Below are 12,681 nucleotides of genomic sequence, written 5' to 3' on the forward strand. Positions count from 1 at the left end.
CCGGTCGTGGGCCCGGGTATTGTAGCCCAGGAGTATGCTACGGTGGTAGTACAGGTGCACTGGCCGGGCTAGCTTCACGCTAAGTGGGTGGAAACGCTAGCCAGGAGTAATCATCCGGGGTTGCGGTTTAGCTAGATAGCTAGTTGTGAAGATCCAGCTGAAAAATGTTCCGTTTGTGGTGGGAATCCGGGGATGAATCCGGGGATGAAAAATAAATATGTCCGTTATGCTCTGGTTAGAGTCGCGTTGTTCGAACTGGCGAGAGCTTTCCGAGCTAAAGGTTAGCTTAGCTGATGACCGGTTAGCTGAAGACCGCTAGCATAGCTGGTGGTTAGCTGGCTAGCTTCAGTTGAGGGGTTCCGGTTCCGAAGTAAATATAAATACTTTAGGAAAAATAGCTACATTGGGTGAGGCGGGTTGCAGGAGAGTATTTGGAAGCTTAGGTTTAGCAAAATGTTTTTAAAGAGATATGCTTAGAAAAATATGTAAAAAACGAAAAATAAACGATATATACAAGGGACACGACGCGACAGGACGACTTACTGCTACGCCATCTTGGATCACTAAAGGTGTAATGTTAGGTACAATGGTTTCCTACTGAGCTTTGGCAATAGCGCTATTAACTTCAGGGCAGCAATGTTGAGAGCAGTAGCAAAACATTTTCAGTTCTTTGTGATATCTTTCAAAAAAGCTGCGTTAGACAGGATTACCCACGCATACTTAGCAGCTCATGTTATAGACAGAAGCACGCTACATATCAGACCAATCTGAACTCATCTCTCGGCATGTCCAGCCAATCCATTATCTCAGCCAATCATGGCTAGCGGGAAGGTTCTGTATTTTTCCGTGGCTATACCAGCTAGGCTCCTTATTTAATGATTGTATTAATATTTACAGATGGCATACAAGTTGTTATTAAGGCACATGAATGTTCATACGTTCCAGAAGGCATTTCTACAAAAAACATTATTTTGGTCAAATAAAATAAAAACTTTCAAATTCCTATCCTGTGAAGTAGTGACGTGCGACATATGCTTAGTGTCTTGAAACGGGTCACATATATTTCGGAATGTATTTATGAATGTATATGACAATATATTTTAAATGCATCAGAATATGTATTTAATGTATTTCAAAATACATTCTGAAATACATTATTGATGTCACGTTCTGACCCTAGTTCTTGTGTTATTTGTTTGTTTTAGTTGGTCAGGACGTGAGTTGGGTTGGCATTCTATGTTTTGTGTTTCTAGGTTGGTTTTCTGTGTTCGGCCTAGTATGGTTCTCAATCAGAGGCAGGTGTCGTTAGTTGTCTCTGATTGAGAATCATACTTAGGTAGCTTGGGTTTGACTGTTGTTTTGTGGGTGATTGTTTCCGTGTCTGTGTTTATTCGCCACACAGTACTGTTTCGGTTTGTTCACGTTTATTGTTTTTGTATTCATAGTGTTCAGTTTATGTTTTTTAAATAGCCCTTACACAGCCTAGAGGTGTGTTTTGGGTCATTGTCCTGTTGAAAAACAAACGATAGTCCCACTAAGCGCAAACCAGATGGGATGGCGTATCACTGCTGTATGCTGTGGTAGCCATGCTGGTTAAGTGTGCCTTGAATTCTAAATAGATCACCACAGTGTCACCAGCAAAGCACCCCCACACCATCACACCTCCTCCCACCATGCTTCATGGTGGGAACCACACATGCGGATATCATCCGTTCACCTACTCCGCATCTCAATTTGGACTCATCAGACCAAAGACAAATTTCCACCGGTCTCATGTCCATTGCTCATGATTCTTGGCCCAAGCAAGTCTCTTCTTCATATTGGTGTCCTTTAGTAGTGGTTTCTTTGCAGCAATTCGACCATGAAGACCTGATTCACGCAGTCTCCTCTGAACAGTTGATGTTGAGATGTGTCTGTTACATGAACTCAATGAAGCATTTATTTGGGCTTCAATTTCTGAGGCTGGTAGCTCTAATGAACTTATCCTCCGCAGCAAAGGTAACTCTGGGTCTTCCTTTCCTGTGGTGGTCCTCATGAGAGCCAGTTTCATCAAAGCAGTTGATGGTTTTTGAGACAGCACTTGAAGAAACTTTAAAAGTTCTTGAAATGTTCCAGATTGACTGACCTTCATGTCTTATAGTAATGATGGACTGTCGTGCTCGGGAGAGGCGAAGTTCGGGTCATGTGTCCTCCGAAACATGACCCGCCAAGCTGCGCTTCTTAACACACACTCGCTTAAGGAGTCGCTAGAGCACAATGAGCCAAGTAATGCCACCCACCCCTAACCCAGATGACACTGGGCCAATTGTTCGCCGCCATATGGAACTCCCGGTCTCCTGGGATCAAACCCCAGGCTGTGGTGTTGCCGCAAAACTACGATGCAGTGCTTTAGACCGCTGCGCCACTCGGGAGGCCTTGGCCTTAAAATGTATTTTGAAATAAATACAACTAGCAAGCTACTGTTTGTGTAAAACAGCTACATTTCAGTTGTGTCACCTAGTCCTTCGCTAACATTAGCTAGCTAGCTATGTTGCTAACGGCAGACTGTCCCACAAAAGGTGCCTCATTTGCACTGAGATGTCACTTGATATCCAACGATTATCAAGACAAATTCAATTCTACATTTTAACTACATTCATATCTTACTACTTATTTACCTTGGTTCTCCTTGGTCAACATTGACTGTCACTGCACTTTTGTCCTCGATGTCGCTCAATAACATGTGAACCAGTGTGAACCACGTCTTTTTTTTGCTGAGTAACATTACTACAAATTCCTACATTTGGGTATTTAATGACAATTTCAACAGCTGGATACAAATTTAAACTTTTAAAGTGCGCACCCAAATCCAATACTGTTTTTACCCGACACAAGGATTTTGATGGCTCGTGTGCTAAGTGATATTATCAGCAAAAAAAATAAATGTTGTCAAATACCTCCAGAAGGAAGTCATTCTCAAGAAATCTGTGAGGTGTCCTATCTGTGGCCACAAGCAGAAAATGATGCGTGCAAAATGGATACATATAGTAAGTTAACGTTACAACCAGTATTTATTGGCCTAGATAACTTTGAGTAGGCTTGAAATGAGGAGTACTGTAAGAAATGTTTAAATATGTAATTGCACAGTGAATCTAACTTTCATCTTGAGCTCGTATGTAGCCTAGTTAGCTAGTCTCATAGGTTTTATGCGTGTACACTACTGGCGCCGAGCTGACAATTGACTCATATGGCATTTCACCAGCCGGAAAACATTTTAAAAAATGGAGAAGAATCTAAGCTTTCCAGTGGCTAGTGTACTTCATAATTGTGTCTGTGCTGCTTGAGAATTTTGATATCCGGTCCTTCTACAAGGGCTCATGCTCCTCTGACACTCAGGACTGCAAGCCCGTGTAGAGCAAGTGAAGTCCTACGCATACCCTTCTGGTCTACCTTTGGCCTGCAGCCTACCACTCAAGATGTTTCATCTCTGTCTGGAAAGCTGTTGTTCTCCTTTTTCTAACAATGTGGATGTATTCCTACTGCTATTGAAAAAGTTAATTGATAAGCATAGTAGAATGGAATGTAATAGAATTACTTAGATTACATTCCATTTCAATTATCACTTAGTGTTATCATGCACCTGTGTCTGAGTTAAATGTGCATGTTTCCTTGCAGGATTTGTAGAAACAAGGAGGCATCATCAGACTCCTACTGCTCCATCCAGAAGGATTCAATGTTTAGCCATTCTCTCGTTCCACTTACGAACTGCGTAACATTTCTTTATCGGTAGGTTAATGAATTTGACAAACTAAGAGAGTTTTGGATAATTATATTTTTGGAAAGTGGTTCACAGTCACAGCATTATCCAAAAGGGCTTTCTAAAATCCCTAACGTTTTTTTTGTTTTGTTTTTACACTGGGATGGCATCATGCTCCATTGATGATTAAAAAATAGCTGGGCTAGTGGTAGACCTGCCAAGGTCAGAAAATACATCATTTTGACCGTGTTTTGACCACTGTTTGTAAATAGCTGTTACCCATAGAAAGTCTATGCTCTTTCAACACCTTATAAAATTAAGCATAACAACCATACACAAGGTACTGGTGAGTGTGGGGCTCTCTGCATTTTAGTTAGTGTTCCATGGCATTGGCTTGTACAGAAGTGGAACAAAGTATAGCGAGTAGGTCTCTACATGCTGAAGAGAATGTGGTTTAAGGTCAAGTTAAGGTTGTGTTTCCAAGTTGAGTCTTGGACCAATCGTGGGTTTCATTTATGAAAAAAAGTTTTGGGTTTCTACTGTCATGTGCTATTGATCTGATTTGGTCAATACTTGAGGGCTACACTTGAGGCAAGTTGATATGATAGAGGATGCCATTGCACGGAGCTCAAAGAACCTGACAAGAATGACGAAATGCCTGAGAAAGGTGAGAGGTGCAATATCATTGTTACCCTTGTCGATCAACACAGAATAATAAGCAATGTTAACTCTGGAAAAAACACCAGTTTAGTTTACCTATATTCACTCTGAGAAAATGTTTGCTCACTTAAAACTGTATGTAAAAAGGGTGATTTTAATCATCAGGCTTTTGGTATATTTCATGTGTTATTTACTGGACAGCTTAAAGGGGCAGTTCAAGATTTTACACAATTAGCTTGCTTTCCAACCATCCCAACCAATTCCCACAGGAATTTAGGTTACTTGTCATGGTTGCAGGCCGGCAAGGGCAGCATGTCGCAACTGGGGAGGCTTGCACCACTGCTGCTGCTCTAATTTGTTATTCTTGTGAGCCTACACTATTCAGTCAAGTAATGTAAAAGCTGTTATGTTTTGAGTACAATTGTGTTTTGAGTACAATTGTGTTTTGAGTACTGTTTTTAAAGCTGCAACTAACACCTATTTTGATAATCAATCTGTCAATTGTTACTTTGATTACTCAATTTGTTTGAATTTTAAAAAGCCTGTTTTGCAGACTGAATATAGGCTGAAGTGCAAATGGCAATAACAGACACACTCAAACTCAGTCATTATGTTAAGACTTCCATTAAAGTGGATTGCCAAATGAGACAGGAACAGTGTAAGCTCAATACTTTTTTGGATGATTAAGTGAAATTTGATTTTGGTGTCCCTTCTATAGAAGTTGAGGGTCATGCTCCCTGGGACACTCAAGTCTTATATCACTAACATTTGTCTTACCTCTCATTATTGAAGGTCTGCAACAAAGCCCTGAGGAGGTTCAAGAGGAGGAAGGGTTTCCAAATTGGGTCAAGTTATCTAGTAACATTCATTATCTGGGATTGGGAACTGAGAGATAATTTGTTGATATATTTATCTTATGGTAATCAGTTGCCATTTTAAAGTACTCCTCAGTAGATATACTGATATGGAGAAAAAAAATAGGGGGCTTGTCCATTTTTTATATACTGAATTATTTGATAAATACATATTTCAGTGCTCTTGGACACATCATCAGTGATGTTTCCTAGGATTATGTTTTGGGTCTTTCAACATTATACGGCTTCACCATCAGATCTTAGCTTGTCATAAGTGACATTATGCTAGTTTCCATGGATTTACCTCGCTATTTCAAGGCATGACTAACCACTGTCATAAAACAACGATATGCATTTGTTCCTATTTTAAGTACAATCCTGGAAGGATGGCGTTAACATGGAGAAGACAGGGTTGGGTGTTTGGGATGATGGAGGTAAAAAACAACAGACCGCGCCCAGTTCTTAAAATGGCAGAATACCGCTCACAGGCAAACTTAATCCCTATCATCAGACGACATGTGCGAAGAGGATCCAACATTCTGAGTGACTGCTGGAGAGCGTATGTAAGGTCTCTGAATAGGCTGGGTTACAATCACCAGACAGTCAACCACACAAACAACTTTGTGGATCGTCACACAGGATGTCACACACAACACACTGAAAGGGTGTTGCAGACAATAAAGGGGCAGGTCTGGAGGCTAAGGGTTTATAATTTAAAGAAGCATCTCCATTTTATTGAGTGGATGTACTAGTTGGGTAAAGAAAATAAGAAAGGAGTACTCTCTCAACACTTCAAAGACATTGGATTAGTATATTGGCATGCACCTAGAGGAAATATTTTGTCAAAACCATTCCAAGCTGTAAGATCAGACATTGTTTGTCACATAAGTAGGGCCAATGTTAACTTTCAAATTAGTGTGTTTCATTCTTTTGACAGGGTTATAAGCATGTTTTGTTGCTATCAGTGTTTTTTGGGTCACTGCACGTAAAAATGTTTTTGATATCACATGAAACGTGAGACTATGGATTCCATTGCTTCCTAACATATCACTGTCTGATCAACAGGCTATGCACCAACCCTCAAGAAAGTGTATTACGAAACTGCACCCACGACAATCAGAAACACGTTATAACATAGTAACTACATATTAATTACATGATTAAATCAAAATGTTTTTCACTTTACATTAAGTTGCTTGTTCCTGTGTAGAAACATTGTAGTTATGATACTATTCTTTAAAATGACATTGTAATGACACATTTTGATAAACCTGCAAAACATTTAATCATATTGAAAGTACATAGTAATTACTCTTAAAGGTGCTGTAACAAAATGTTTCCTAGATTCAGATGGATTCCCATTGATCACAACTACTAGTACAGGGTGTCTGCCAACGTTGTAACATAATAACTACATAGTAATTGTATGAGTAATTCACAGTACGTTTCAATTTACATTAAATAATTGTAATTACAACACTTTTCATTATAACTAATAATTACTGAAATGTTGATATATACCGCAATATATTTAATAACAGTGTAAGTACATAGTAATTACACTTAAAGTTGCTGTAACAACATGCTTCCTAGGTTGAGATAGATTCCATTGATCACAACCTCAAGTACTGTATTTTTTTATTTTACAACTAGGCAAGTCAGACAAGAACAAATTCTTATTTTCAATGACTGCCTAGGAACAGTAGGTTAACTGCCTTGTTCAGGTGCAGAATGACAGATTTTTACCTTGTCAGCTCGGGGATTTGATCTTGCAACCTTTCGGTTACTAGTCCAACAGTCTAAGCACTAGGCTACCTGCCATATTGAGTGTCTGCCATCGTTGTAACATAGTAACTGCAGAGTACTGTAATTACATGAGTAAGTCATTAACATTAAGTTGCTTCTTCCTGTGTAGAAACATTGTAGTTATGATACTTTTCTTTATAACAACATTGTATTAATTAACTGACATTTTGATATATCCTGTGAAATATGTAATTGCATGGAAAGTACATTGTAATTACACAGGTGCTGAAACAATGTTCATCCTACATTGACATGTATTTTCCCAGGGATTGTACTAAAAAGGTTTACCCTACTGTGTTTCACTTTACTTGAAGCTGCTTGCTCATGAGTACCTACATTAACATTATACAGCACATTATATTATTTTGAACAACATTTCACTTACATTACACCTTTTAAGACAGAGAAATAAACCCCAAATCCCTTTTCAAAGGCAGGTACATAGTATTTACAAAGGTTATACCATTATGTGTTTCACTTTACATTAAGTTGCTTGCTTCTGGGTAAGTACATTATAGTTGCATGCATATCCATTGTTAATACATTGCTCTTTCATTTAATTCAGTACATCCTTTAAGCCAAATAATATGGAAATAAGATAACTGAAGCAGTAGTTAATGATAGGGTGTGCGTTGTTAGTCCTAGCCTAGCTTATTTTGGTGGTAGTGACTTATGTAGTTACATGTAACAAGGTTAAATAATAGGATGCATTGTTAACATGGTGCTACACAGGAGACTGCTAAAGTCTAATTACAAAACATGTTAGTTACATTTGGAATAAGACATGTAAATATATCATGAGTAATTACACATGTGGAATAACCTCCGACAAGCTGATTTGTAATTGCATGTCCTTGTTCCACTAATAACCTATACCGCTTAACCCTTATTACACTGTAATTACATAGTATTTAGATAGTAATTACATGTAACTACTATGTTATAAATACATGTATTACTATTTAGTTACATGTTAATTAATGTACACTTAAGGTAAAGCGTTACCAAGTGGGTATATCAGAAGAACTCTTAAATTAAAACCAATCAAACAATGTTTCCATCCAACCATTTTATGTGAGTAAAGTACCTGTTGGATAAAAAAAACTGTCAGGCCATGAAACAGAATAATTGTCGATAAACTTTCCAAATGTCGACAAAAAAATATATACTTGGAGGGTGGATCTTTTTTTAGTCTGTGAAACAGATCATATTGCAAATGTCAGTGGAAACGCTAGGTTGTGCATTTGTTGATAGAATAACCATCAAGCTTTCAGTCACGCTATGCTATGTTGTGTGGTCCTCCCACTACTAATTGGAAAAGCATACAGTTTATTAGGCTACAGACTCAATCATTTATGATGAACTTCACAGGGTGGTGAATGTGCATGAGAGGAGCATGATGCTCCTTTCCAATAAATATCGAAGGTCTTCATTTTATGCTGGCGCTACAATGATCGGTGCTTGGCTGCCAAATGACAAATAAAAAATGATCTCGCTCTTATCCCATCATCTCATCATGTAGCATACCTTGAAGGAGGTGAGAAGCCATAAGTTAACCAAACATCACAAGCCCTCTCTAAAGCCGTAAAGTTAAGAATGGACCACTCACTTGCTTCGTGGATGCCTGGGGTATCACTGAACTCCAGTACATAGAGGTGGCGTCCCTCCACACTGCGCCCAATGCTGTAGATCCGTGTGATGTATGGGCACTCGCTCTGCACTACGAACAGGGCCCGCACTAACTCCTCATAGCGGTGGTGCTGGATGTCAGATGCCCAGGCTACGGTCCCATTTAGGCCTATGAGAAGGGCCCCGAGCCAGACAATATTCCACCCCAGCCACATGGTCACTCACTGTAGCAGGGAATTGGAGATGAGTTGAGCTTCCCTTGATTGCCAACCCCTCTCTTCGTCTGACTGCCTTAGAGCCTGTCTCTCACTTATTCTTTCTGTTCCTCTAACTTTGTCTCTCTCTCTCGCTCTCTCTCTCTCTCATTCTCTCTCTCTCTCTCTCTCTCTCTCTGTTTTCTGCCTCCTCCCACGAGCGGCCTACACCCCCACACTGAAGAGCAAATAAGGACAGCCCCCTCTCTCTTTGTCTTGTTCCCTTACTCTCTCAACTGCCTCTTTCCTTTGGTCCCTTGTCAAGTACGTGCTAGTTGCTTCACTGGCATTAAGTGTACATAAGAGGCTGTCTGGTTTTACGATGTCAGTAACCCCCCCCCTTCTCTTCATTATTCCTCTCTTGCCAAATGTGGGGGTTTAGATTGACAATAACTCCTGGCAGGGGTTTGTTCTCTCTGCCACTGACTACAGTAAAACTACAAACATATGGAGTAGGAAAGGGAGACAGAGTGTGTGTGTGTGTGAGAGAGAGAATGATACCTAACTCACATATGTTACTTGAAACATTTATTGGGAATTGTTTATATGATCCCCTTTCAAGCAGTCACATTTTTACCACATTCTTGTCAGCATTCACCTTTTATAACGCCATTGCTTTCTGCAACTGAGCAAGAGTAATTCAACTTTGACCCTCTTGTTGCAATCGTTGTCTTGGTAACCTGACATGAGAGCATGCCCTAAAACAAACAGAAATGGACTGCTTTCATTTCTTAACATTCACAACAGTAAGTTAGCAGCTCGCCATACTTGTAAATTCTTTGTAAATAATTACGTTGTAATGTTCCTGTTATGGTGAATAAGAATTTGGCTACAGTTAAATTCAAACTTTGTCACATATTTTCTGATAATTATATTAGCTGGTTAGCCAGCTAGATAGCTAACAAGCTAACATAGATAGCTAACAAGCTAACAATAAACCGAAACATTGTCTAGAGTCTAGAGAAAGTTGCTTTTAGTTGCCTGGCTTGCTAGACTGACATAGTGAAAGCTATCTGCATTTTTGTCCAAATTTAGTTATTGACATAGCCTTGTTCTATGTTCTCTACCTATATAGTACTCTAAATACCCAAATTCATGTTGTTAAGTTCAAAATAATACAAGATAAAAATTGCTGACACCATTTAGAACTTTAAAGCCATTTATCTCAGAATCATCTTTTTGCTGGTAAAACCTCAATATCCTATATTTAGCTTGCGACTCTAAGGTTCTTTGCTGCAAGAAAATAGAGCAAGTAACGTTGCTATTTGTACTAGGCTGCTGCGATGTCAGACTGATGTTTTTGTGTTTATACTTTTTATAATGATGAGGACAAGTTTGGTCATTATTTAATGCGTGCCAAAGACAGTAAGATGTAAGGTGACGTTTATACTGAGGGGTTGGCAGGACTTTTAAAGACATTACCGCGATCATGACTAGGTTGGTCGCAGGAAGTAAAAGTACAGGCTTTGTCGCCGGCAATACCTTTCAGATATAAAGAATAGCCTATTGAAAGTTTGCGAAAAACATCTAGGTGTATGAGAGGGAAAGGGAGAGAGATGAGACACAGGTCATGTGCCCTACTCCCTCTCTTTGTAAGGGGTTGGTCATTATTCGATTGCATTGGCTTTTGGGCATGGCATTTTGGAAATAAAATACATCCCCCCCCATTTTCTTAAATGGAGTACACAGATTTTCAAGTATAAGGTCATTAGCCCTTTTAAAAAATAAATATGATTGATAATTTTGCTCACAATGTCATTACCCTTCATGTAAATGTAAAGTCCCCTAAACGTGGTTCTGGTACTGGTTCTGACCGTCATTTTTGCCAATAAATCAATCTGTGGACACGTAGATTGAAATTGCATTGAGCGATATACCTGGTTCCCACATAGGCTGTGAAATCTGAAACCACGTGAAGCTGGGATGTCCCTCCTACCATTTAATTTGTTTTCCAACTGTCCATCAACTCCTGGCTGAACCTTACTTCACAGCCACTGACAGCAGGAGAGAGTGGTTTAATCACTGTAGCACATTCAGAGATCAATTTATAGACATTCATCTCAAATAATTAATAGATTTGAAACAAAAAACACTTTCTGCTTTTCATAGACGGACAATACTCAAATGAGATGAAAGGCGAGTTCCTAACGAGTTCAGGAAGCCAAGCTAGAGCTCTTTTAGATGTTCACAGTGATGGGGGCAGAAGTTTTGATCAAGAGAGACCTTTTGAAAATATGCAGTTTCTCTAACAGTAAGCATACAAATGTGTATTTTACAGATATAAGGAAGATGAAATCTTATAATTACTCATGTTATAATTTGATTAAACTATATTTAGAAAGCATATAAGTCATTTCAAGCCTTATTCATACAGTTTTGTTGAATAGGAAATAAATCCTATAAAATATTTCATATTTTCATATTTTTATAATATTTGTACTGTTTAATTGAGCTTGTGTCCTCAAAAGAGACTACACCTCAGCAATTTATAGCTATTTTACCAGAACGGGGAGATTTGAACCTTTTTTGGAGTATACCTCATTACTAGATATTGTTTATTGCTCTCTCATGATAGATAATTACTTAGATACAGAGATACATTTTCAATTACATTTAGTTACATTTAACTTTCCTTTCAATGACAATGACACATGGATTTAGATTTACCAAATTATTAACGCAATCCCAAAATTTGTGACATACTAAAAGGGTGTGATTACTCTAAAAACATATTCAATAAAGACCCCTCCCCAATAACTGTTTGCCCTGGAGGGTATTCTCAAGGTCCTTACAACCTTTGTAATAAGTGATTTTCAAGGCGGTAAAACCAATTACATAAAACTTAGAAAGAAATATTGGGTAAAAGTATTTTAATACCCATATTTTATTGATCCACGCAATATATTAAATACTTTCTTTCTACTATTCAAAAGAATAGATAGATGTCTCTAAATCCCCCCCAAAAATCACTACAACTCTACTCATCACTATTGGGACATGCCAGTTTGATCGTCCAAAGAACTTTCAACATTGCATAGAAATAAAGTTTTGCAGTATAAGTGACTTACATTATGTTTATTAATTAATCAAATTAAATGTATTTATATAGCCCTTCTTACATCAGTTGATATCTCAAGGTGCTGTACAGAAACCCAGCCTAAAACCCCAAAGAGCAAGCAATGCAGGTGTAGAAGCACGGTGGCTTGGAAAAACTCCCTATAAAGGTCAAAACCTAGGAAAAAACCTAGAGAGGATCCTGGCTATGAGGGGTGGCCAGTCCTCTTCTGGCTGTGCCAGGTGGAGATTATAACAGAACATGGCCAAGATATTCAAATGTTCATAAATCAACAGTTCAATATAAACAAAAACATGTATGATGCATAACTATTTACCATTTAAAGTTTTTTTCATGGTTGCAAAGGCGAGGGACACAAAATCCCCCAAAATCGAAGAATGACCAGGGTTGTTTTAGCAATACCACCCCCCTCTCTTCAAAATACATTGATGCCTCCATCATTCATTAACTCTGGTGTGACGACAAACAGTGGATTTTGTGTCTACCCCCACTTCTGGGAAAAACAGCTTCACTGATCCAAAGGTTCAAAGAGATCAGTGCCAATTCCCAACAGAGGTGTGCACACACACACACACACACACACACACACACACACACACACACACACACACACACACACACACACACACACACACACACACACACACACACACTGGTTTCTGTCAA

The 12,681-nt window shown here is 38.8% G+C and overlaps 1 protein-coding gene across 1 annotated transcript in view; it reads right to left on the reverse strand.

The window, feature by feature from the left end:
* Nucleotides 1-9,117, reverse strand: part of cpn1 (carboxypeptidase N, polypeptide 1) — a 172,218-nt gene extending 163,101 nt beyond the window's left edge. Inside the window, exon 1 of the mRNA XM_042305158.1 lies at nucleotides 8,666-9,117. Within this exon, the coding sequence (XP_042161092.1) occupies nucleotides 8,666-8,900 (235 nt within the window). The 5' untranslated portion in view covers nucleotides 8,901-9,117. The remainder of the gene's footprint in view (nucleotides 1-8,665) is intronic.
* Between the last annotated feature and the right edge of the window lie 3,564 nt (nucleotides 9,118-12,681).

The sequence above is a fragment of the Oncorhynchus tshawytscha genome, linkage group LG24 (genome assembly GCF_018296145.1).
Source record: "Oncorhynchus tshawytscha isolate Ot180627B linkage group LG24, Otsh_v2.0, whole genome shotgun sequence".
Lineage (NCBI taxonomy): Eukaryota > Metazoa > Chordata > Actinopteri > Salmoniformes > Salmonidae > Oncorhynchus > Oncorhynchus tshawytscha.